The sequence below is a fragment of the Strix aluco genome, chromosome 7 (genome assembly GCF_031877795.1).
Source record: "Strix aluco isolate bStrAlu1 chromosome 7, bStrAlu1.hap1, whole genome shotgun sequence".
In the NCBI taxonomy this organism is placed as follows: Eukaryota; Metazoa; Chordata; class Aves; order Strigiformes; family Strigidae; genus Strix; species Strix aluco.
This window is the reverse complement of record NC_133937.1, coordinates 29,409,690-29,436,460: the sequence shown is the minus strand read 5'-3', so window position 1 is coordinate 29,436,460 and position 26,771 is coordinate 29,409,690. Positions and strand designations below refer to the sequence as shown.

General features: G+C 39.4%; 1 protein-coding gene across 1 annotated transcript in view; it reads left to right on the top strand.

The window, feature by feature from the left end:
• LOC141926073 (VPS10 domain-containing receptor SorCS1-like) overlaps positions 1 to 26,771 on the top strand; it is a 297,323-nt gene that overhangs the window by 104,963 nt on the left and 165,589 nt on the right. The window contains exon 3 of the mRNA XM_074831226.1: positions 22,558 to 22,657. Within this exon, the coding sequence (XP_074687327.1) occupies positions 22,558 to 22,657 (100 nt within the window). The remainder of the gene's footprint in view (positions 1 to 22,557; positions 22,658 to 26,771) is intronic.

Below are 26,771 nucleotides of genomic sequence, written 5' to 3'. Positions count from 1 at the left end.
GACTTGGGAGGTGAAACAAAGCAAAGAAAAAATATCATGAATGGTGAAATGAGGTGGGCAAAAGATTGCTCAGGCCAGGTAAAAAGATGACAAATACTGAAGAGAGCTGGTGGAGGAAACCTAGTTTTCAAAGCAAAGAAAATTAGACATGGTAAAAGATTAGAGGGGTTGCATGAGGAGACAGCTCTTCTGCTTGTATTAATTCACTGACCTGAGTCAAACTGCACTACTTTCCACTAGCTGTTGATCTGCTCCAGAAGTGACTTCTGGCCACTGATACAAAAGCAGCATCACCCTTCTTTGTTAGGTTTTTCTTCTTACTATTGGTGTTATTTTGATAGCTGCTATTACCGCTTAGTTTTTTAGCATTATCAAAATGCAAAGTAAACAGAAAAGGTGGTTGAAAATACTGTTAAGTGTAGCTATAAAGTCTAATCAATCTATGTCCCATTAGAAAATAATGGTCAGTATTGTAATAAGTATAAATTCATTGTCCAGCCCCTCTATTAATGTAATTAAAAAGGCATTGGGTTTGACAGTTGGCTTCTCTTACATTCAGTTGCTTCTTATTGTTTCAGAAGAAACCTGCTGAGTCAATTGGTTTAGAAAGAAGATGGAATAAACCTCTCAGAGTAAACAAGGCTTGTTAATTTGCAGAATTTCTGTTGAAATTGCTTGAAAAAAAACTTGTATAAAGACATAATAGCCTAATTTTATGTGTGTGGATTATCTCTGATGTGCAGTAACTCCTGGAATGCTGGTTAGTGCTCTGAAAAAAAAAAGGAAAAAATGGGTTTTTTGTTAGCTTGGTGTGGGAGAAAATGAAAAATGCAGAATTATTCATTAAATGGATTCCAGTGACAGAGGAGCTGCATGTTGCAGCTTGCTTCCAAACCAAATCCAAAATCCAAGTGCGTCTCATTTAGATGAGGGAAGGTCTGAGGCTATTTACTCCTGTTATAACAACTAGCACTCTAGCCTTTTTTATTGTAAGCAATCCCATCACGTCAGTAAGAATTCATCATTGAATAAGGGAGGTCCATTTCAGTTGTATGAAGGGCTGTTTTGGATCAAACCAAAGATCATCTTGACCTAGTACCTTTTCTTCAATGTGAACCTGCAGCAAATGAAGAAGAAAGTGTATAAGAACAAGGCCAATCATGTGTGTTACTTTCCTGATGTAGCCTTCCAGCTAATACTGAGTTCTGGCTCCAGGACTTTATAAAAAGAGCAGAAGTGTTTAACAGAGGTATTTCTTAGCGCTTGGTGGGTGTGTTTATGCAGGGGTTATTCTTCCTTCTCAGAATGTATCCATCCTGTGAACCAATACAAACTTTTAGCATCCAGAATGGTGGACAGCTGAAAAGCCCCAGGTGTTTGTTGGCCTGTGTCAACTGCAGTGAGAGCTGAATTAATGTTTGAGAATGGAGAAGTTTTCTGTGCCTTTAGCCATCCAATTTCTTTTCCCTACACCTCTTTATATATATGAAGTCCTGCTGTGTGATGAAAACAAATTCACCCAGCTGTATTTTATCTTATAAAATGAACTTACCACTCACCATGTTGAATAGAATACCCTGTGGAAGTGAAAAAGAAGTAAATGACACAAAATTTCACTTGTATGTAGCCTTTAGGGCAAGGAGCTCCATATGGCAGATGGAGAACAGAATGTCTTTGAGTTTTATTGATTGGTCTTTAAACATTGCTTTATCCTTTTAATGAATGGAGAAAGTAAATGGGATGACTTTGGAAAGCTCCATTAAGTAATAAGGAAAAATTCTTGTTCCTTAGTAAACTTGTGCTGTATAGATTTGTACTCTGCTGCTTACTAGAAAATAGAAGTATGGAAGAATAAAGTAGTGGTGGCCCTGGATGATCTTCAGCTCTGTATTGCTTCTAGGCTGACCATATTGCTCCTACCACCTCAGAAATAATTTTCTCTTCAGAGAGGTGTCAGTGACCTTGACTCTGAAGACCCAGCTGCTTAGGACACATAATTCAACACATCAGTGACTCCTATTTAATTAGTGTGCCTGAACCTACAATATGGACCTTATTGGCTTGTTAATTAATTTATTTTTCTGAATGAATTTAGTGGTAATTGCCCTGCCCCCTTCTGGTTGAATGTGATGTAGAGAATTGAATCTACCTCCTCCTTTCCTGTTTGATAGATCTGATTTCTCATGAAGAAGACCCCCTCCAAAAATACCTGTAGAAATCTTGGTCAGAAAGGAAAAAGCAGAGGGAAGTAAAATTCTAGCAGGCTGTGTCCTCTCTGTTCTGAGAATGAAATCTGAAAGGCAGCCTTAGCTTTTGTAAGGCCTAGACATTCACAATCTGGTAGGGTGAGTCAGCCTCTACTGGCTGCAAAATATCTTTCCACTGATGGAGTGGAAAGTTGGGGAAAAGGGGAATCATGTAGTTATTGCCAGCACTACTCTTGGTGGCTCCAGGTAATGTCATGCATGGGATGATACCAACACTCACCATGTCTACCTGCCCTTTTGCAAGAACTCTCCCTCTCTCCTTAAAGATTAAGCATTGACACCTATGTTAGTAACTTTAAGGATCTACTCTTGATGGAGGGATTTATGTTACTTTGGAAAACGCAAAAAGGCCATAGCTCAGTCTGGCACTTAGGGGAAGTACACATGAGATGTGTGGTGTAAATCTGGCTGCGTAATTCCATTCATTTTGGCACCTGTTTTATTTCACATAGAAACTGATGTCTTCCAGCTGCACTTAATGAGCTCAAATCCATCCAGGAAGTGGGAGAGGATGCTGAGTGAATCAGCAACATCTCAATTGCCTTAGAGCCTTAATTTACATGTGTATTTGGCCTACACTTGACAGTCATCATGTACTGTCTTAACAATGCCCCACTGGGCACTGTCATCCTGTCCTCCCACACAGGTTTGTCCCTTCCTTTCCTTTCTAAAATGCTGCTTCTCTGGCCTCCCTGCTTCTGTCATTTCCTTTGTTACTTTCAAGAAGTTTTAAGCCTTGCTCTGAAAGCTATATAATACATTATAATTTCTTATGGAACATCAACATAAGAGCCCAGAACTTTTCTGAATGCAGATGTCATAAACATTTGTATTCTCAATCACTAAACCTCTAGCAGGCTTTTATGTAATTATATATGGTAATTATACAGACTCTCCTGTAAACTGTCATTAAGTCTGTGGAAAGGCTTGTACAGATTTCAGTAAGCTTTGGATCAGGCTCATTACCAGTTTTTCCTATTCAAACAGGCAGAATGTTGTTTTCTGCTTTGTTTTGTCTTTTTTTGTGCCATCCATAAGTACACAAGGTTCTTATAAACTGAATTAGTACTTGTAAAATGGTATGCTCCTTTCTGTTTTTTGGGCACCTAGCAATAATGTACCTCCTATGAACACAGCCCTTGCACTAGGACTGTTGCAGCCGAGTATCTAGCAAGTCAGGTGGATACAGCAGTCAGGTGAGCCCAATGTGGTGGGAAAGGAAGGGTAACTGGCACATCGGCAATGGCTCACAGCTTGCTGCCCTACTTCTTGGAAGAGTTCACACCATCTGCTGTTGACATCTGATTCCTAGGAGAGATATGAAGTGTGTGAATAGGGGCTAAAGATTAGTGAACCCAGAGGGCTCTGTGGAGAACCAAGCTCAGTTACCTCAACAGTATGAATTGGTTTATTGTCCAACAGATTGAAGATGCTAAGGCAGAGGTAGATTCTAAGGAAGAATTTGACTGAGGCTAAAGTACTCTCTTTCTTTTTTGTAATATCTGATGGCAGCTGCTGTGCTGTGTCAGAGAAATTAAATGGGTGCAGGTGGGTAAGTTTGATCAATGGCCAACTAAGGCTGTTGTCCTTGTTGATGTGTTATTGGGATCACTGTGCCCTCTCTGGGAGACAAAAAGGAAAAAATTCATCAGGCATCCCGCTGTAACTGTTAGACTCTCCTGACCAAGCCTAGCTCCTGCTGATCTGCAGCAGGGTGCCATGGCCTCTCTGTTGTTCTGTGTAGTGGGTGCAGGTGGTTGCCCTGATTTTTAAGTCACCAGCTGTGCCTGGTATGTAGCTATAACATTGCTGTGTAGCTGTGGCAGAGACCTGTGGGACATGAATCTCATCTGCTCAGATCATGAGCTGGCAGTAGTCCTGCTAAAAGGCCCAAGCTTGCTGCTGCTAATTCACTGAGCTCACAGAACAGTTTGTTCAGAAACTCAACTTTATCTTAAATATTACTCTGTAATGTTTAAATGCAAAAAAAAAAAAAAAAAAAAAGTAAAGATAGGATAAAATGCCAAGGGACCTAGATTCTTTGTAGGAACAGGGCTGGCAGCATAACTCTTCTACTGACAGAGTCCTGCAAAAATGAGGTAGTTACACTCAGGAGCTGAACTTGCTGGCCTCTGAATTGGACAGGACTTGTCAGCACCACCAGCTGAGTTAATGCCCAGTGGTACAGTAAGGAAGATAGACTGTTAGTGTTGCCTTTCTGCCAGAGTCATGGAATAGACAAGTAATAATGTCTTCATTCAGCATAAAAGGACTCTTCCATTAGTTGAAATAATAGACTAGGAGTGGGTTTGTCTGGAGATAGAGAACAGAGATCTAGTTCCAGTCCCCAGGCAGGGGTGTATGTGATTTACTTACTGTTTGTGTTCCAGTGCTGTCATTTGCTGCACTCTAGGCTGACTTTCTGGGATTAATAATTTATTATGCTCGGTTACCAGTGCTTCCCCTCATGTAGACTCTTTACTACTGAGTTGCCCACCAGTGCTGCAGATCAGATTCTATCAATTGCCACAAGAATAGCTTCTGCCTGCTTTCACTCCTAATTTTCTAAAGTAAACTTTACTCTTAGCTGCTGCTTCATTTCCTACATCTTTTTTTGCTCTGTCAGCTAAAGACTTCTATTCCAGCAGGTCCCAAAGGTGTGGTTTCTTAGTTCCCTTGATCATTTTGAAATAATTCCCCAGTGGTATCAATCACTGGGATGAATGTAGGTATCCTGATTAGCTGCAATGACAACTATGTCTAATTAGCTGAGCTGGTATCTACCATCCTGAATACCCAAATGAGATGTTTATTTAGATGAGCTAGGAGTTAATCATTATGCACAAGTCCAGTGGTTGAAGACAGTTCAGACTCTGACCTAGACCAGTAGCCTTAACTCACCGAGGCAAAAGGGGTGTCAATGAGTGTCAGGGAAAAAGAGTTTTCCTTTTGTCCCTCTCTGTTTCCCTACAGAATACGATTCCTTTTCCTGCTCACCTTGCCACAGCCCTCAGAAGATACATTAGAGCTACTTCAGGCTCAAATTCAGCCATATAACACCAAGCATTTTGCCCTGGCTGTCCTGTCCATTTCTTTTGGATAGTTGAGCAATATTGCATTTGGGAATGGTGATGTTAGTTAAACATCTCCTTCCCTCTAAAAAGAAACTCATAAAGCAGAACTGCGACCTAATCCACAGGATTTCCCAAAGGACTGTAAATGTCTCGAACGAAAAAGTGGGAATGTAAGAGTTTCATGGTCCCAAGCCTAGCCATATTTCTACTTCCTGGCCAGTAAGAGCTCCCTGCATTGATGGCTACATCTGTCCTGCAGAATTCAATTATCTTCCTGAGTCTTGGCCTAAATACAGTTTATATGCTTCTGTGCTTATCCACAGAAATGCTGAAGAAATTTGGTAACTTTGGCTTTTTTCTTTTGGCATCTGTAAACGACTGGTGAATACAAAGGTAAGCTTCCTCTAACTGAATTTTTTTGTTTAAACAAATGTTTACAAAGTCTGTTGTAAATCTCAAGGTGATGAAAGCATGTCTGGCATATGCAATGGTAAAGTAGTTCAGGGTAGTTTTTTGTAGCAAGGGCTTTTGTATCTGGTGTTGCAACAAGAAACTTTGGAGTGTGCAATTTCTCTCTCACCCTCAGGTTCCCTCTTCAGTAACCAAACCATAAAGCCAGTCTTAGGATGCTAGTACCTTCTTTGGTGGCTGTCATTTACAGGGTTTGGGAATGTTTGTCTCAGATGCCTTCCTGATGGATTTTCAGGGTGGTTTGAACTAGTTTAGATTGTAACACAGTTCCTCTCCTGCAGACACAATTGCTCCTTTACCCTTGGGTCAAAGCCCTTCCTCTATCTGATGTCCCTTTATGATCCTTAAGTGCCATTTAAGACATAGCTTTTCCTAAGCCATCTTTTCTCCTTGCTTATTTCCTCCATTCTCTTCACCAGCAACTTCCCTCTTAAATACCACTAGTCTATTCTTACAGCAAACACCCCGCAAACCAAGCCAGAACAGCCCCACATTTATCACATCTCCTGTATGCCACTTTGAAATGTCCTTTATAAAAATTGTTAGTAGCTCAGGAATCCAATAAAACCTGTAGTTTTATAACCATTAATAACTTTAGGATTTTTCCCATTAAGTCTTAACAAGAAATAAAATTTAAAAAAAATCACAGGAGTTTTATTTCATTCTCTCCAACAGTTCTGTGCTACTCTCATAAATAAAATATTCCTACAAAAACACACTTATTTTAATATATTCTCACATTGCCACCCAGGCTGAGTTTCTTGACTCTCAGCAACCTCATGCAGTGTTGGTAACTTCATGGGACCACTGCTGTACTGTGTGTGGATGAGTCAGCTTTCCATCTTAAAAGTAGCTTTGCTTTTTTCTTTGCAACCACACATTTCTCATACAAAACCTAGCTCACTTTGTGAGGTTTGTCATGGCCCTCCCTCAGAGCCACAGTTGGCTCCATTGTTACAAGAAAACCTGTCATCTCTACCTACTGTTTACAATCACCTGACCTAAATGGTTCTGTAGGTACCAAGGGCTTTCCTTGCAGAACCTCTTCTCTACAGATTTTATTTGCTGATCCTTTGCAGTGAAGCTAGAAGAGGCAGTCTAGCCTCTATACTGAGCATGACATCACATCATATGGAATACTCCAGTGATGGATTGGGACCTGGCCCTCTAGCTGTGCTCCCTCTCAGCCCAAGGAAAGTTAACTCTATCCTGGCTGAAACCAGGACACTGGGTTTTATTATCTGTATCTCGCTGATAGTTGAGATTATCCAGACTATCCCCTTTCTTTCCCTCTTATGGACTGGTAAAACCTTTTTGTTACACTGGAAATGTGTAGAGTTTCATTTATATTTTAATGAACTGCTGCTGGGAGAGTCCTTCCCTTTTTGAACCCAATCACTTTGTCAGCTTGATTAGTCAAATTGCTGGTGCATTTATTACTCTCCTTCATAATCATGAAGGTAGTTGCCTTATTAAACATCTCTTCCTGTCCTACACATGAGCAGAGTTTGAAGGGCTGAAGGAGAGCATCACCCCACAACAATCAGTAGTACAGTGGCTCAGAGAGCTCTCTTCAGATGGAGGAGGCTCCTAAATTGAAGTTTTGTATCATTCAAGAAAGACTGTATCTCAGCATTTGCTTTGCTGTAAAAGAAGATTTGATTGAAACTAATTTCAGTATGTTGGTGATTGCTGCAATAACAGCCCCAACTTGTTTTAATGTTTAGATAGCTACAAATCCATCAGTACTTTAGCTGACTATTTTGCTGTGCACTGTCCTCTCCTTCTACCAAATCCTGGAACTTTCCTATCTCAGGTGAATATCTTCCCAGAACTAACTAATCTGCTCCTGATGTTTTGCCAAGAAATTCAGTTCAGGAGCTTTTCTGAAAAGTTTTGCTTTGGTAGGTTGGCATTTTCTGAAGTGAAAACATGTTTCAAGTGACCCTGCAGATGACTGAATTGAAATTCAGTTTTATCCCAGAACTTTCCATATGGGAGTGTGTGTGTATGTGTGTTGTGGTTTTTTTTTTTCTTTTTCCTCAACCACCCCTTCTAGGCAGAAGCACAAGTGTATGAAATAAGGAAGATTGTTCAGGCAGTGACAGTACAGATGTCAAAGATATTCTTTGAGGCCTCTACAGGACTCCTGGAGAGCTTGGGAGTTGACAGGGGAAATTTACACCATGATGAATCTGCTTAGCTGGCTGGAAAAATAGAATTTCTCTTTTACGAGGAATTTTGCATTTCTGAAACTGTAGTAAAACATGATAGTGAAACAGATTGTGAAACTTGTCACTAAACGGATGATGTCATTTATTGGGTATGTCCCTGGAAGATGTTCTGATTCTATCCAGAAACTGTCACCTGATGTAAAACATCCTTAGGGAACACTATTTTCAATCAAAAAATCTACTAGGACACATTACATGACAGTAGGTTCATCCTGAAGCTCTTGTAAGTAGTGAAACTCAAGAACTTGATTCAACAACCATACAATAGTAACAGAAATACTGTTTTGTGTCCAGTTTTGGTCAGTCTTGTTTCAAAAAGGGTATGTTAGAAGTAGGGAAGGTTCAGAGACGTGCGGTAAAGATGGGCCAAGGTATGGAGTGATTTGTGTGGAAGGAATGATTGAGCTGACCAGGAATCTTTGGTCTGGAAAGTGACAGCTAATGGGGACATGTTAGAGACCTGTAAAATCATGATGGTCTCAAAGAGGGAAGGCAGAGGTTGCTCGTTCCCTCTCTTTTCTGTTACAGGAATGAGACACCATAAAATAAATATAACAGAAAGCAAATTCAAGGCAGAGGAGGTGTGTCAATTGCCCATGCTACTGTCAATTTGAACTCTTGGTGGTAATGTAAGATTGGAACTGGAAAACTTATCTGGCTTGATCTTACGTTATATGCTGCAGTGGTATAAACCTGGGAATCTGTGACTTTGAGGTGATCCCATGACAAAGACTATGCAAAACTTGAGAGATTGTGCTGCTGAGGTTAGCTCCAGCAAGGGTAGAAAATTTTTCTATCTCCACATAGTGGTTTGACTCTGGAAGAATGTCCTGGCAAAAACAAAACTTGTGGTAATGCTACTGTGAAGCCTTTTAATGAAGAAAATATTTTGTGTAAAAGCTGTCTGGGTGACTGCTGCAGGGCACTTGTCTTCCTAGGCTGGAGGCAGGACCAACTCCAGCTATAGGGCAATCGGGCTACTGCTTAGGGTGCCACTGAGACAGCATTACAGAGCATTATCACCTCTCTGCTTACCGTGCCACTGTCCTGAAATGCTGAACTGCCTCTGACAAGCACAGGAGCAATAATAAATCCTCATGGGACACACACACAATAACCCCTCTCCGTAGCATGGAAGGTTGTTCCCACTGGATTCTTGTTGCTGCGGCAATTAGAAATGTGAAGTCTGACTTGTCGGGGACTTGCCTAAACTCTCCCAGCTCTGCCTTTCCTACTTTCTGTGGTGTCGTCTGTCTCCAGTCCAGCACCAGTCCTTGAGCAGTGGGGCAGAAATATTTCAGTTTTGCCCACATGTCTGAAGAGCCTTTGGGCTAGCTGTGTAGGGAGGCATCAGTGAACCTTCTCCCTTGGGCACTTGGCACTTTTCTCTTTTGATTGACATGCCTCTGTCGAAGCCAGCTTGAAAAGTGTTTGCACTCGAAACAAGTGGAGCAAATTCTAATTTGTCTGGAATGGGCCCTCCTGTTAAATGTTAAACTGACCTTTTCAAGAGAAATTTACTTGATAGTTCTAAGTGAAGCCCTGCTTTAAGCTAAACCTGTCACTACAACATGATTAAATTCACTTAAAAGTACATCAGTTGCACATATTATTAATGGAAATTGAAATCAGCCTAAATGGTAACCATAAATTTTAAAACAGGGGGAAGAGCATGGAGGTAGAAAAAACCACACATGATGTGAAGGTTAAGGTGCCTTATTCACACAAAGATTAGATGGGCTGAACACGAAACTTCATTCTGAAGCAGTGAAAAATCACTGACTACTTTTTTGTGTGTTTACAGTGCTCCAATTGTAATCCACCAAAGAAAGGGGAATCAGTGTGGTTTTGGCAGGGGTTTGATCTGTGGAGACCTAGAAGAATTGGTCACAGTTGTCTGGTCTTATTTTGCCTGCTACTGGACCTTTAAGCAACAAATTATGAGATTTCTGGCAGCCTGTTTAATAGATGGTGGAGGCATGTGTGTGTAGATAGTGCTGAAAGTAGGGTTTGGGACATACCTGTGATACAGGACTGTCTCCTGCCCAGATGAACTTCACATTTAAAATCTTGCACCTGCTCTTGCCTCCTTCCCTTCCCCACCATACAGCATGATAGTTCCAGGGTTTGGCTATTGTGACGACTGTTACTCAAAGTGTCTGTTCTAATTGAGCCCTAATAAATCAAAACTAAATTGAAGACCTTCCACTTATGGGCATTATCAGTGACTTTCCATCAAGCAGAAGGACAGGACTTGGCAAGCATCTCCCAGACAAATGTCCAGGGACTTATGAAGGTTCTTTTAGAGGGTGTTATCTTTATGTAGCTGTGTGACCTTTGTCATTCAAATTGCAAATTTGAACCTTTTGTAATTAATAACTCTTGTTCTACCAGACTTGGCTTTCACACAGGTGAAATTAGCATGGCTTTTTCCAGCTGTTTTGGGAGATAGAGTACTTCCATGTGGCACCAAATAATACTCCATAAGTATAGCTAGATAAGCTCTTCTTTGGGTTAGAAGCTAAGCAGGCTGCATTGCCCACAGCCTGGAGGTAAACACTAAGATCTTGGCTCTCCAACATATGATGGATTATTTTCTTTGCCACTAATGTCACCTCCACTGCCTGTGACAGGAATATGAGTGGGCACGTATAATATATACCACCACCTGCCCACTGTCCAGTAGGGGACACATATTGCAGTCTGATGGAGTCCATTGCACTCGTAGTTGCACGATTGTGTTAGCATAGAGCAGTAGTATGCTTGGAAGTGATGATCTCTGTTGGAGGTAGGTTGTAGCATTACACATAAATTTGGGGGTTTATGTGGCTCTTGTGGTCACGTGTGAGATTTGCGGGTCAGCAAAGCTGAAATTTGCTGACTTTCTGAGCACATTGGAACACACACCTTTTTTAAGGGAATTGATGGTGGCTGAGGATTATAGGTCTGTTATGAGAAGGTAGAAGGACTTCTCAAGTACTTGGCTGAGTTCCTGTTGGTAGCATTATTTTAATGACTGGATTGTATAATTAATGTCTTTATGCACCCACAGCTTTGGAAAGACCTTTCTTATAATCTTAATTCCAAATAAATTAAAAACAGATGGCTTGGGAGGGGGGAATCTTCTGGTCAAATTCCATTATTTATTTTTTTTTTAAGTGCACTTGAATATAAGTTGTGAGTAATGGATGAATATGGCCCATCACTAAGGATTTTAGTATCAAGGAATCTTTTTAAGGTGTTTCAATATGCAGTCTTTATTTTCTCACAAACAGAAAATATAATTAATGCAAGATGTTTTTGCAGTGCAGGGTAAAATGGTAACTTGATCTTGTGCAAGATGTTTCTGATATGGAATTTACAGCCTAGCTTTAACTTTCTTTTATCATTTACCAGTAACATAAAAGCAAGATCCCATTTTATCTGTAGCTGGCACTGACTTAAAGATGACTTTCAAAATCAAAGAACCAGAAGAGCTGAGCTCATTTCTAGATTATCACCCTGCAATTCCTCTATGCACAAATGCCAGTGTATCAGTTTGCTAATAGACTGTTTGAACACCTCACCTTGATGGCATCTTGCTCTATTCTTAATACATAGCACACGTTCCTAACCATTTTTCCTGCAGAGTGTTTGGGAGCATGCATTCTCCTCAGACCTAGGAAATGGTATTAATCTTCTGCTGTGTACTTTCATTTCATTTCCTGTAAAAATCCATCTTCTGCTACTGTAGTTGACCTAAGGTTAGATGTCAAAGGAACAAATTACTGTCACTTGCTCGATACCCCAAGAGTAGCTATAAATAGCAAGCTTTATAACCCCACTGATCCTTGAGATATGTAGTGATAAATATGCTTCTACCAACCAAGAGGAAAAAATAAAGCTGCACGGCTCTGGGTGATGTATATTATTTGAAACTGACACAAACCGTACAGCTGCATCATTCAAATGGTTTTAAAAAGAAAAAAAAGTAACACTGTATTTGCCTGCTTTAAAGCATTAATTAGTGATTCTTGGGTACAATAAGCCAAGTAATCCACTAGCATGGCTTTTAAATCCAGCAACAACAAAATCTTTCTTAGGTGATGTTGTAGAGTAACAGTCTAGCTAAGTTTAGCCTGTTCATTACTAAGATTCAGAGAACTAACTGAAACCTTTTCAGTGGAACAGTTTTCTGCTGGGAAGTGCAGCATTAGTCGGATAAATCTTCTGCAGTATTTTAAAAATGAAATCTTGACAGAAAATGTCGGAATGATTTGAAACTGAAAATGTGTTTCGTTTTGGTTTTCTCCTTGTTTCATTTGAGCTTTTTTCCTGTGGAGTGACAGCCAGACTGTATTATAAAATATTCAATTGAATGGATAATGATAACGCTGGTACTAGTGGTCTGAAGCTCTCTAAAAATTTTTTTTCACTTAATCTTTTTCCCTTGTATTCTTATTCTATACAGATTTTGGGAATCATGATCATGTAAAACAGGGCAAAAAAAAATTTTGTTAGCATTGCCTAAGGGATGGGAATTCCATCTTCCAACTAAGGTTAACATAAATTAATGCATGAGGCACACTTTTAGCTGATTTTAAAATCCTACTGGTCCTTAGGAGCTACTCCATTATAACAACTAGGAGGCTTGGACAGTGATTTTGAAAGTAAAGTCTTGGGATGTCTGGATCTTTTAGGCTTTCTAGCTGTGGATTTGCACTGGTGGGATAGAATGAAGATTGCATATTGTGTTGCAAACGCCTGGTAGTAGCTAGAAAGCCTCTTCTGCAGGGTATGTACTAAAAGCCAGAGAAGACCTGCAACATTTTTATGAAACAATAAAACTCCTTACTCTTAATTGGAGATGGGCTAAAGCAGTTTTCTGGATGTCTAATGTGACTATTGATGCTAACATGGCTCTGCTGAGCTAGTATATCAGACCTTGTAACTGAGCTCAACCTGCTGTGAGGGTGTGTGTTTTTTTTTTTTCCTGGCAACACCCACCTTTTCAACAAAGCTGCAATGACCTCAGTGTTATGATGGAGTGGGGAGTGTAGGACATGTATGGTTGTCTCATCTCACTGATTAATGGAAAAGCTTCCTGTTGCTCTGCCCTCAAGCTACAAAATCCATTAACCACCCCTTGGGGTGCCTGAAATTTATTCTGGCCATTACCATCAATTAGAAAGTTAATAGTGTGATGATTACTGGGCTACAGTCCTAGCTATTTGAGTGATTTACACCTGATTGGGGGGGGGGGGGGGGGGGGGAGGGGGAGCGGGAAGATGCAACACTCAAAGAACCACTTTATAAGCAAGAATTTGGCATGAAGGGTATGGTGATACCAGTATGCCCTGTGTAAACATACCGCAAGAAGAATCATTAGTCATTCTTCATTCTTCTGATTTAAAAGGCATCTTTTAATTTAAACGTAACGAAGAGCAACTTTAATATCCATCATGGCTGAGATTTTATTTGATGATGACCATAAGCCTTGAGTCAGGATGTGTCTATGGGAATGGCTTTATTCTGAGTTGCAGTGTTACCTGGCGGAGAATAATGATGGAAGGGTGGAAATTAGCATCCTAGCCTGATTGCTTGTTTTGACAAACAAGTCAGGTCAGCTTGTTTTGACAAACAAGTCAGCACACCATCTTCCAGATGGGTGCTCTTCTACTTGTAGTCCACTGATCCCCCAAAATTTCCTAAGGTAGCAAGGAACAAGCCTGTTGCCAGTAAACTTTCATTCCTTTCTTTAGGGTCTGCTCCTTCATTGAAAATAATGCTGTGATGGCAAATAGAAAAAATATTGAAAAGCAGTACTATGGACTTAGAGAAGGAGAAAATACTTGGAATGTACATACAGTCAGATGCACAAGTGTAAATAATGTATCAGCTTTTGATATATATTAATTAGGTCCACAAAATTAGTGGTCCTACTGGAGTTACTGATCCCTTGCTTGCCACATGCATCCAGGCACCATGGCACAAAACAGCTTATAGAAAGATCAGGAGAGATTGCACTAGTGATTCAGCCAGAGCACCACTAGTGCCATCCTCTTGAGTCTTTCACTGAGAGGGTCAAATGGAGGTCTTGCTTTGATGGCTGTCCCTTTGTTTCTCACTGCAGGCTTTCACCCAGTGTTGAATTAGAATAGATAAAGTGGTTATGATTGCTAGCCTCCCTACACTCTTCTTGACTTTTGCTGCTTCTGTCAGTGAGGGAATGAAGACGTGTCTTTCAGGCCACAGAAAGATAAGCTGGAAGGGAAATTTGAGGGGAAGAGCTCTGGACACTCTTCTTCTCTGCTGGTCTAGGTGAAACCCCCAGTTCCTTCTAACTGCTACCTTACCTTACTCTCAGTGGCAACAGCTGGTCTTGCAGGGGTCTATTAGCCAGGCAAAATCGGTGGTAAGTCCACAGTTATTTTGCTGCAAATGCAGTCCTCTCCCCTAGATATTCCATCTCCTTTCGCAGAGCTGATCCTGCAAGTGGTATTTAGAACAGCAGTGTTTGAGAGGAGTTCCAGAATGGAGCTGTGGCCCCCAAAATGGGGTCATCCACAGCAAAATTCTGTATTTACAGTCCATTCCTGCAAAACAGTGCCTAGAAAATTCTTCCAGCGCAGAGTCCAGTCAAATCTCTGTGCGTTATTTTTTTTCACAAAAAGTTGGGAATTGTACACTTGAAAGAAAAACCTTCATGTTTTGCGTTCTGACAGCAGAGATCCTTCTGATTTCTTTTCCTTGTCCTTGCACTCAACAGTCATAAGTTTTGCTGCTGCCTAATGCTGTGCATTATGGTATTAGTAGGTTTGCTCTTCTGTCTTGTTCAACTGGGAACTCTTGCATGTTCATCATAATTGACTGTTTCCCTTTGCCTCTCCCCTACATAGATAAGAGTAAGAAATAACATCACCCTGATTACATGGCTTCCTTTTATCCTGTACAACCTGTCTTCTGACCTGTTGGAAGATTCCCACCATCATCATCCTGTGACTTCTGAAGCTATTGACCAAAATCTAGTTAACTCAGAGGGATTTGAAGCCTCAGGCTTATTGAACTGCTACTTGTTTTCCTAAAAATTTCCAAATTGCAAAGGTTTTTCCTTCTCCTTGACCTTTTGAAAGGTATGGAAGATGTGTTGTATGGTGAAAGGTGCAACTTGGTGAAGCCATGGTGGTTGGGTTGTACCGAAACCCATCTGTGTGTTCAGTGCAGCCCCAAATGATAATAGGAGGGTGGATAGCTATGAAATGGTGACCTATACCTACAGGTTGCATCAGCAGATGGAAGTTTAGCCATGTGGCTACATGCCCTTTACTGAATAGATGCAAAGGGATGGGGTGGACCTTACTTTGGCTGTGACAGAGACAGAGGGACAGGTATTCTCTGCTTAGGTTGCTAACCTGAGTTACGAACTCTCAACTGAAACAGCAGTGAAGGTAAGTTAGCCAAATTTATTTTTCTTCAACCATTTAAGGGGAAATAGACAACTCATCTGGGTCACCTACAGGTAACATCTCCTGGCTCTCCCATCCCTGCCATGTCCTTTCTTTCTGATTTGGGTAAGATTTTTAATAACTATCCAATGCAATATGTAAACTCTGGATTGGATGATAAAATATGAGCTGTTTCTCCTACTTGTCACATCTTTAAATTATAGCAATAATCAGCTGAACTATATTAAGGCAAAAATTGCAAGAATTTGAATGTGTATAATGTGTATATTTCTGTTCATTTAGATTGCGCCAAATAAAATTTGATTAAAAAGAAGAGGAAGAAAATTGAATTACTTTAACTGATTATGCAGAGAAATACCAATTTCAGTTTCCTATTGTTTCTTTGTAATTTTTTTACCTCCTCTCATCCTCCAAGTCTTTTTGTTGGCTTCTGTAGGTGGGAAACTTCTTGTGATGAGAAAATTCTTTCCATAAGGGAAAAAAATATACATTTTGGTAAACTTGTATAAAAATTCATAACTCATTTCTAGTAAAATCTACAGTCACAACTCAAACTTGAAGCAAGACATTTTCAAAATGGAGGCTTAAATTTGTTTTAAAATGCACGTTTACACAGTATTTAATTTTGTATTTCTTCCTTTTGACATTGGTACTAAAACTCCAATCCTTATTTACACACACAAAACGCCAGAAAACTTATGCTGTCAGAGTGGAGTGGGAAGTCGATGGAGCCCACGAGGACTTGTATTTGGCTCTGTCATAGACTTCCTTCAGATGTAGGATTAGTTATCTAGTCTTTCCCTCCATTTTCCTCACCTAGAAACTGGGAACAGACTTGCCAGCCTGCTGAGGGCCTCATGAGAAAAAAGTCATCAGAAATGTCTTCACTTAGGGAGTGAGACATGTGATTCCCTTGAGTTTTGAAATCTTTTCTTTACCCTGGAGATATCTTTAAAAGTTAATTTCAGCCTGCCAGGGTGAATTTGAAGTGTTTTAATGCTGTGACATGTGCAGTGCCATTACAGACATTTAAAGAAATGCTAACCAACTCTTTGGCTTGTCACTGCTGTCAGACCACTTAACTGCCCTCTGAACCAAATTCTTATGATGGCAAAAAAAGCCTTTCTGAGCTAGCTTCATTTTAGCTTAATCCCTGCTTAAAGCAAATGAGCTATCACTAAAAATCAGCCAAGAATTCATTAAGAAATTGAAGAAGAGGAAGCCAGGGAAGGCAAAAAGACACAGTATGGCTGGTCCTAATCTGCGGAAAGGCCTTCAGCAGAGACAGTGTGTCAGGGACACAAATCAGTTCAGTGTTGAAAGCCCTGGACTGCTCAGTGGGATACAGGAGTTTTAAATAAAAATCCTGTGTCCTGCATTAAAAAGTCCATGGGAAAAATTCCCCAGACTTTCTAATGTGATAACCTGGAGGCGGCGGCGGGCACACTAATAGCCATTCAGAGTGTGACCTCAGGAGAGAAACTTGTACAAATGAGGGCAAGGTCTGCTTCTTTGCTGTGTGGAAACTCTGTCCAAGGACACAGGATTCACTGTGTTTACATCTTGCAATTTCTTTTCAATACGCAGATGTAAAATTCCCCTCAAAATGTGTCAGTCTCTATGAGCTGGGCAAACAGTTCCCACTAGAAATGGACAAGGCCTTGGAGAATTATTTATATGAGTTGGAAAGACAGCCAGTGGTGAGAAGTGTCCAGGTGGAGCAAGGTAATTTGTAAAGTAAGAGTAACTTTCTGTGAAAATAAGGAATGGGATAAACCCAGTTCTTCCCTGAGAGAGAAGCTTGAGATCAGACATTATTACTTTTTGGAAAAAAATATCGGGGTTACACATGAAGGAGTTAAATCAAAGCCGGCATCAGACCAAAACTAGCATTTATCAATGGCTTGTGAAAGGCTTAATAAGAAGAACATGTGAACTTAAATGGTTAGCTCTTGAAGAAGACTTTGACATTACTGGCTTTTGTGAAACATGGTGGTGTGGCAAAAATCAATGGGAAACTTTAGTACTTGGCTATAAAACCATAAAGAAAAGAGTTTCAATTTAAGTGATGAGGGAATAGAACCTCAGCCTAGAAAGATCCCCAGAAAGAAAGAATGCAGAAGTCAAGAACTCTACAGCAGAGTTTACAAACAGGCTTAAAACATTGCACACAGGAATACAAATAGGCTCCAGAATTACTGGCTCCAGTATTTTTCACATTCAGACATGAAAGATCATTTTTAGTGTCTTAATTATCCTTTTATTTAAAAACTTGTTCAGTGAAAGCCTTTTGTAGGTACAGGCTGTGACTCCACAGTTCTGCCTTCTGCAATCTGAAAGCCTTCTATCCAAAAATCTGCTCATGTAGAGATAAATATGATAGCAACTGGCAAATCTTATGTTCAACTGGCTAGTCCCTTTGGAGGCAAACCAGGTGGCAAACATATTTATGTGCGAAATTGGAACAGATGATCTAATAGTCATTGCAGTTTCTTACTTAAAATACCTGACTTCTGCCAGGGGTGAATTCATGTACAGAAGGAGAAATAGGCTAGAGCCCATCTCTTTACACTGATTCTGGTTATGACAGGCTGCCCTGATCTGCTGGTCCCAAACCACATTACATGTGCTTCTGGTCCTGCCTCCCAGGGCTGACTGCCACTCAGTTAACAGTTAAAGTAGCAAATTAAACTGGAGGAAGGAGGGTGAGGACATGATACACAGACAATCTTCTCGTGGTGGAGGTGGGGGAAGCAGTCACATTAATATGTGAAAACCAGGTGTAACTGATGGAAAAAGAAAAAAAAACCACTAAATGGTGCCAATTAAAGTGATTGCTTCTTAATGATGTGTGTTATAACAAGGAACTTATTTGTTAACGTATGTCTTTTATTGGAAGAAAGCTGCACTCTTATAGGCAGGAGACATGATATTACACAGCTTGAAGTCTTCCTATCTGCATGTAAGGTTTTTCTTTTTTCTCATGGAGTGTTCCTGAAAGATCCTGTTGCAAAAGAAACCTTGACCAAACAATCAACTGGTTGATTCTTCAAGTCTTTAGCAGCTTATGTAAAATAAGTACAGACAACCTTAAATTTGTAACAAAGGAGAGTAAACAGCGACTTGCTAGGGGATTTATTTAATCTATATATTCAAACTGACAGTCCTCTGAATTTCAGTCTGCACTTCTTGAGAAATAAGAAAATTTCCATAGGGTTCGTGTTACTGGTTGATTCAGAACGTCTATTATAATTGTGAAATACTGATAGGAATGGATTGAGATATATTCATGACAGTAGGTGGACTAATGGAATTCAGTGACTTTATTTAAAATGTGCAGTAGTTTATTATAATACTGTAATAGAAATGTCATTTACCCTGACGGGAGGAGAAGGAAAAGCCCTGTCAGTGAATAATAATGAAGTTATTTAAATGTCAACTTTCTTGCAAATAGTTTGCAAATTATAAATTGTTCTACATGTTTCTAGTTTTGTTTTAATTTATTACTCGGGGAAGTCAAAGCTTCAGTCCCACAATTTGGTATTTTTTATACTGTCAAATGAACTAGTAATAATTAAAATATTTATCTTCTTAGGTGTTTGCAGAAATAATTCTGCTTTACTGAAAAAATAGGGAGTCTGATTCTAAACAGCTACTGGTAAAATTTGGGATGGATTTAATGGAATCAATTACAACTGAAATGGTGGGACAGGTGTGAAGTTCAGAATTGAGTCCAAATACTCTGTTTCTGAATATTATTCTTTTACTAAGTATCATCTGCATTTCAGTAACATCCACAATGTCCTAATGCATACCTATGTTTTTCCATAGTTAGTTAGACTTGCACATATATCAAATCTCTCTGCAGACCTTCCTGTTTCAAACTCATCTGGACTTATTTTGACTTAGCCTGTAACTGTACCAAGCCAAAATGAACCAATTTACACAGCGATTTAAATTAATGTGATAAAACCTGAATACACACACCCCTCCCCCCAAACAATCTGAGAAACCATTGCAACATGCATGTCTACACAAGAGCTAATAAAATAGGGCTTTTACTGCTACATATAGTTATTTCTGTAGCTGTGGCTTTTCAGCAGATGGTTCAGAAGGTATAGAGTTTCATTGTTGTGTTTTCAGCTCCACAGGTCCTGGGTTTAGTCCTTTCAGATGATTTATCCAGGCATTTGCTTGCTCTGCTCATGTTATACAGATGCACTAAAACTGAGTTCTCTCCGCAGAACTTCAGAGAAGCAGCTTACCACACAAAGAGTGGGAGATGTTGGTTGATACATATCCATTCCCCTTCAGATAACTGGGATTGAATTTGTTGATCCTATGCTGCTGTTACTGCCTACACCCTGCTGAGGTGCATCTGTGTTTTGCAACACTTCTAGGTTAGGCTGGCTTCTTGGATCACCAAATGGCTGATACGTTTTCATGGGTTAGGAATCTCATGCTGCTTTATACACCCATTTAATAAGACAAATGAAGTGCTCATTATCCAGGCTGCTAATCAACGCCTGCTTCTGTACATATATGTAGTAGGAATAAGATGAATGAAGGGTGGTGATACCCCTGGGTTAGATCCCAACAGAGGCTTCATGTCTACACAGTATTTCATTCGATACAATTCTTTTGTTCTGTTATGCTGTGTGCATGTATCTATCACCATTTCTTTGTGTTAAAGCACTTCTAGGTGTTTATCTGCTGTTGTATAACATTCACCTCCCTGTTAAAATTAAAAGTAATTGTGAAGTGGTGTAAGAGAAACAACTTGTAACTGGAGGCAGAAGGACTGGCTACTGCTAGTTTTGAACATGATAATGAGAGTAAGATCTAATAGTAGCTCCTTTGATTGCTTGTGTATTTGTTCATCTGCAAAAACCAATGTTTTTCTAAGCTTTCCAGTCTTTCAGTTGCTTTTATAGATGTTGACAGAAGAACAAGCTTCCATCTGTATATAATGTTACCTGTAAATAAAGCTATGAATGCAAAATAATTGCCTAGAGATTTGAAGTAAGAAATGGCTGGCAATTCTGACTAAGATTACCATTTGCAATAGGCCTTCGACATCTGTTTGCCTGTGCTGTGGCAGGGGTACTGACAGCTTTTCTTTAACAATTTCAAAGCAAGTTTTATGTGTCAGATTTTCTTCACTCCTATCCCCTTTTGAAGGGTCCCATTTTGAAATCACTGTGAAGAGCTGCATTACCTCATTAATGTATTTTTTCCTAACTCAGGTCAGATTTAGCCCTTGCATTCTTTACATGTCTTTATCAGCCCAAACTTCACAAAGGGTAGGTTTTGGTTTAAGTCAGACTGCAACAGAAATATTAATTTCTGGAAGACTGGGTGGTGAGGTGGACAGGGTAACCAAAGTGAACCAGCAGTCCTTGGCAGGGCTGTGTTCAGCATCCTGCTGTGGCTCCCTTCACCTGAATGCTAGAACATCTTTGAAATTTTCAGTAACAGAAATAACTGTAACAGTATTCTCAGTTCACTGAGGAAATAGCTCAGTTAGTTTATATGTGCTCCTGAGATAGATGACCTTATAAAGGAGAAGATCAATCAGTAGATGAGAATTTGACATCAGTGTTCTAACCAACAAAGGTCATATATGCATGCCTACAGGGGTGCATATGTTTATTGGGGGGAAAGGAAAAAGCTATGGTTGTAAAGTATAGGTCAAATGTTATATGACCAGGACAGATACATGCAAATGCTTCAATAAAGTTTCTGAATAGAAAGACTCAACTTTAATGCAAATTCACATTTTAGTGCAATTCATCTTAATGGGTAAAACCCCAAGCTGCTGCCTTCTTGTTTTAATCATGTACTGATTGCAAAATCTGAAATCCCAGAATCTGTGGTATGAATGTAGGTGTAGAACCTGATCCAGGAATGTAACAACCTCCACAGTCCACAGAAAAATAAATAAATTTGTAGACATTAAGTGTCTTAAATACCTTTGTGAGTATCTTAAATACCTTTGTGAATTTAGCCAGCTTCCCAGATAGGAGAGAACCTGGAAATAACAGGTGCTTAGGGTTTACTTTAGAATGACTGGTTTTGGAGTGATTAGCAGAAGGGAAAATTCATGTTAATGCTTGCAAATTAAGTTCTATGTGGACCCATTTCTACATTTTGAAGACAAGATGAAGATTTATTATCTACAAAAATATGTTCTACTTTTAAATGTCTGTTACATGTCACTTTTCTGTAATGTATGGGTACCAGCCATACTGGTTTGGGCTGATTATCTAAATCTCCTGGATATTAGGACATAATTCAGACAAACATGAGCTGCATAATAAACAAAACCTCTGCTGATCATTGATCTCAGTTTCAGTCACATGTTAAGAGATATTACAGGAACTCTGCACACTCTTCTGTGTTCACTTGTTTTGTTCTTCCCTAAAACATGTAGTCAGTGTCTCTATGGGCAACCCTCATAACAGAAATACATTATTTTCTCTACTGAATGGTGTCTCTTAAAGCAAGAATAAAGCACGTGTCCATACTCTCTGCTAGTCCATGTGAAGAAAAACATATGAATTGTAGGTGTAATGCTCACGTAGTTAGGTTTTCAGAAGGACATCAATGTTTTTCGCAGAAAACTGAACTCCAATTTCACTGAACAATCAGCTGGAGCAGCTACTTTGAAATATGCTGAGAAAAGACTCTTAAAATTAGTCTAAGCTTGGAGTATACAATGAATTGATAACTTTAGTCTCTTGCTGTCTGCTATTTGGCGTTTCTGACAATCATTATCATCTTCTATACACAGAATTTAGCATTTCTTATTGTATATGTTTATTTTAAACTGCTTTGGGAAGATGCTGGTTTAATTTTTCCTAATCTAATTTAAATGCAAATTGTAAGCACTCACATGATGCTGTGTGTATATAATTAAGTATCATTATATACTACATGAATCATTCAAAAAGCTCTAGAGAGCCATTCCGCTATGTAAAGCATGACTTATATTGAAAAGCCGCCAAGTGACTTGTGGTTTTGTGATTAAGTGTTTGTACTTATGAAATCTCTCTTTGAATTATAGGTCAACAGATTATGGGACAACATATGAGAAACTGAATGATAAAGTTGGTCTGAAGACTATTTTGAGCTACTTGTATGTTTGTCCAACAAACAAGCGTAAGGTAGGTGATAATGTGATTGGCTCATTTTGACTTTATGATGCAATTTCTGCCCCAGTTTTCTCAATATCTTTTACTATTTAAATGTCCGGAAACTCTCTCTTTCTGTCTCTGTCCACTTGAAAAAATATGTAGCTTTACCAAAATATAAGCCAGCTTGTACCACCTATACTACCTGCCAGTCTACTTTAGGGAATAAACATTTACAAAAGATGGCCATTAAATGGATTGGCATAATAGGCATCAGGCATTTAATTGTTTGCTTACCTTGTGGATGGTGATGATTTTGTTGTCTGAAAGTGAGAGAGACTCATTAAAATGGCAGAAATGCATCTACAGTGGCCAGATTGCATGTAACATTATTTGTCTTTTAAGTGCTCCCAGTAGTGAACTGAACAGGATTTGACAAATTCCTGCAGAGAAAATACCTTCCAAAGCCCAGAAGGTTTTAATCATGCAAGCACCCTACTGACTAACAATTTACTAAGAATTTATAATGCTGACATGTTCATAAAGGAATCTGATGCCTTCTTTGAGATACATTTTTGATAAAATTTTTGTGATTTGAAGGTATGCAGTAGGAAGTGACGAAGTACAGTTCATAATGATGATGACAACTTGTATTCTCACATATGCTAACAAATGGATATGCTAACATATGGATATGCTAATAAACAATATTGTGTTTAAAGACTCTCTTTCAGATGCTGTTTAAAAAAGGGTTTAACTCTCATGTTTAGTGATAGGCAATCTTTACTACTGGTGTTTTGGTGTGGAAACTAAAAAAGTAGTTTAAGTCATCCTGAAATTACTAGCAATTTCATTTCAGATTTCCTCATGTGTTGGTCCACAAAAAAATGAATGAAAATAAAACCAAATGTGATTAAATAAATGGCAGTGGTGATGCCACTGTCCTCTTGACTTATTAACTGTGAGTCTACAGTGCACAGGCAGAGGGTAGAAGGCCCAAGTCCAGTTCTTTACCAGAGGGAATATGAACCTGGATAGAGTAGTTTTCTCTCCTCGTTTTTTGTCCTAGTGGATAGTTCGAGTTATTACAGGCAAAACTGAATTGCATCAGCAGAAAGTTCTAGTGAAGACTCACCTCTAAAGGAGGCTGTGCATATTTGGGCAGCTGAGGTCACTATGATGCTGTTTTCATTATACTGAAACGTTTGTGTATCTTTAAGACAGGCTATGAAAGGAAGAGGAGGCTGTCCTAACCAAACCAAGGCCAATGCTTAAGCTTTGTTCTCTTGTAGTCCGTGCTTAACTCTTTGTTCAAAAGAAACAGGCGCTTCTAGGCCCGAGTCATTTGTCCTTTTAAGAAATTGACCCTAGGATGATAAAAATCACATCCTAATGTCTCCTACTTTTCTCCAATTGACTGTAAGTGGAAGTCTGTACCACCAGCTGAGGTGTAGACATGTGACAGGGTATACTTGATCCTACCCTCTACTCCCCCACCTGAGTCTGTGAATAATGTTTTTTTAATAATCAAGGAACCTTTGACTGATGTTCAAGGACTTTCTTCCTGCCCCTGGTAAAACAGTGTTTGCAAACACTGGAACATGAAACTAGAGTGGACTTTTGCGATCATGCATTCCATTTCATTGCTACAGGCAGCTGCCTCATGTGGTCCTAACACAACAGTTATCAAGTACTCTCTTAATGGTATTCTGATTAATGGACTGTAGCTGTGGAATTCCAGTCCTTACCTATTCTGATGAATTTAGGTTTTGCTGGAAGACCCTCAGAAAAGTTGGCTGACACTTACCTTTGTAATGCTACCTGATTGATTCCTCATACCTACCTACATTGCTATGATTACACAAGACTGGAGAGAAAAATAATCGTAATCAAAACAAACAAGAAAAAGTATGGGCTCAAGCTTCCTGATGGAAGTCAGATTAAATTGAGATTAAGTAATCCCAAATTAGTGGAGAGATGTCAACTCATTGCAGCTGACCCCTGATGAACATATGAAGCTTTTCACTAGAAGCTAGAGAATGAAATTATCAGATCACTCAAATGTCCTTCAGGTTTGAGGTTTGAAAGGTTGGTCTCCTGACACAGAAACTGTGGTGTGGAGGGTATATAATCATGCCTGATGTTTGTTGGACAGTAATAATACTGTTCTGTAGAACTAAGGGATTTAGCTGGGCAAAATTTGCATGATCCCTTAGCTATTGTGGTGCAGAGAAACCTAAGAAGAAACTAAGGGTTTTGCAAGCATGTTAAGCCAACTAAATGCAGGTTGACTCTGAAAATACTTCACCACCTCTGGCTGCACCTTCCCCCTCCCTCTCTCATACTGCCACTGTTGTTTGTGTAGCCATCTGTTGAGCTGGATCAGGGACTAATCTGCCTGAAAACTAATCACTTTCCAGCTCAGAAAACAAATAGATGAAAGGGAAAACCTTTCAGGTGGAAGGGTGGAACTGCCTGTTCTGGCAGTAGACAGCACTAAAGTTGGCCTATAATCAATATGGGACAGTGCCAGAGGAAAGCTGCACCACCTGGGATGAAAGGACCTATGTAATGATCTGAGATTGAATTTTCGGTAGGAGCAAAATTAGGGTTTCAGGGAAAACGTTTGGAGGCCCTGCTTATGCTATTTCTGTAGAATATCAGGCCATTACTCCAATAAACATTTAACTTTAGGCACCTAGCTAGTCCCCCGTGATTAAGAGGGCATGGGGAAGAGAGGGTAGAGCTATGTTATATTTCCACACTAAAATACTTTTGCAGTGAAAGCAAAAATAGTAAAACTCAGGGTATTTATCATTCCTGCTGTTGAATGGAAAGCAGAAGAAAACATATTTACAAATTTTGCCACCAAGAACATTTTCAGCAAAAACCTATAGATCCTCAGAACTGATCCTGTGCCCCCCCCCCCCCCCCCAAGTGCTAATACCCCTGTGAGAAACTCTGGTTACTTTGAAAGTTTCATCTTGTTTCACTACTGTGGGTTGGGTAGGTAGCTGCAGACATTTTTTTAAAATGTAGGACTCAACTGCTCTGAAATCCATGAATTTTACAACACTCATGCTGTTTGTGTGAAGGGTTCATATACTGCTGTAGTTAATACTGGGCAAATGCTAACAGTGTGTTTTCCCGAAATATTTGTTATATGTGGTAAGTAATTATTCTGACTGCACCTCCAGCCCTCAGTGTTCTTTCTTCCACAAGGCATTCCTTAGCAGAAAGAAAAGGCTTCTTCAGTATTAGAAAAGAAATGGTGCATTTTTTATCTTGAAGCTATTGGACAAGAGACCTTGCTACAACAGTGATTCATTAGTGGGGCCAGAATGTACTTAACTTACTGAGGCTACCTTCTTTCGAAAAAAAAATCCCTTTAACACATGCTTAACTTTCAGGAATAGTCCCATTGAAACAGAAGGTAAATGTTGAACTTTGCTGACTCAAGACTGATTGCTTCTAATGAAAAAAACAAGTGTATCCTGTACATAGTCTTGTCTGTTCCTTGCAAAGCAGAGCAGTCGGAACAATGAACTGTGGAATGCATGTAATTGGATTTATTCAAATAATTAATAGATTTGTTCATGAACTTCTGATGATTTTCACATTCTGAAAAAGAAAATATTCAACATGTGTTGAATAAATTGTTATAATTTATTCACTCTTCTCCATCTAGAAAAAAATAATGTACAGGATTTGCAGAGCTTCCCACAGTCTATGAATGACAATTTCTTTCTAAAAGCTCCTGGCTTCCGATTCTTGTCTCTTTATCGAACAAAATTAAATCCTTTAACCAGGCATTGCAGGCAATGTTGTATTACAAAAGGGTGCTTTGAAAATAAAAATGAGAACAAAGTCAACTGTTATTTACAATTTAAATTGATGACCTATTGCTGTGTTTCTCTGAATTACAGTTTTTCTTAATGAAGTTACAGAAAAAGGTGAGTAACATAGTGATGTATAAAACCCGTCAATAAGAGAGATGGAAACCCTGTTTTTCAGTATTCTCTCCTTTCACTGAATTACTGTACTACCTGATCGTACAACTGATGACACAGATCGGGGAGGTGCGGGGGAGGGGGAGAATTGTAATGTGTGGATCTTGCCAAAGATGCAGAGCCTGTTTTGAGTATTT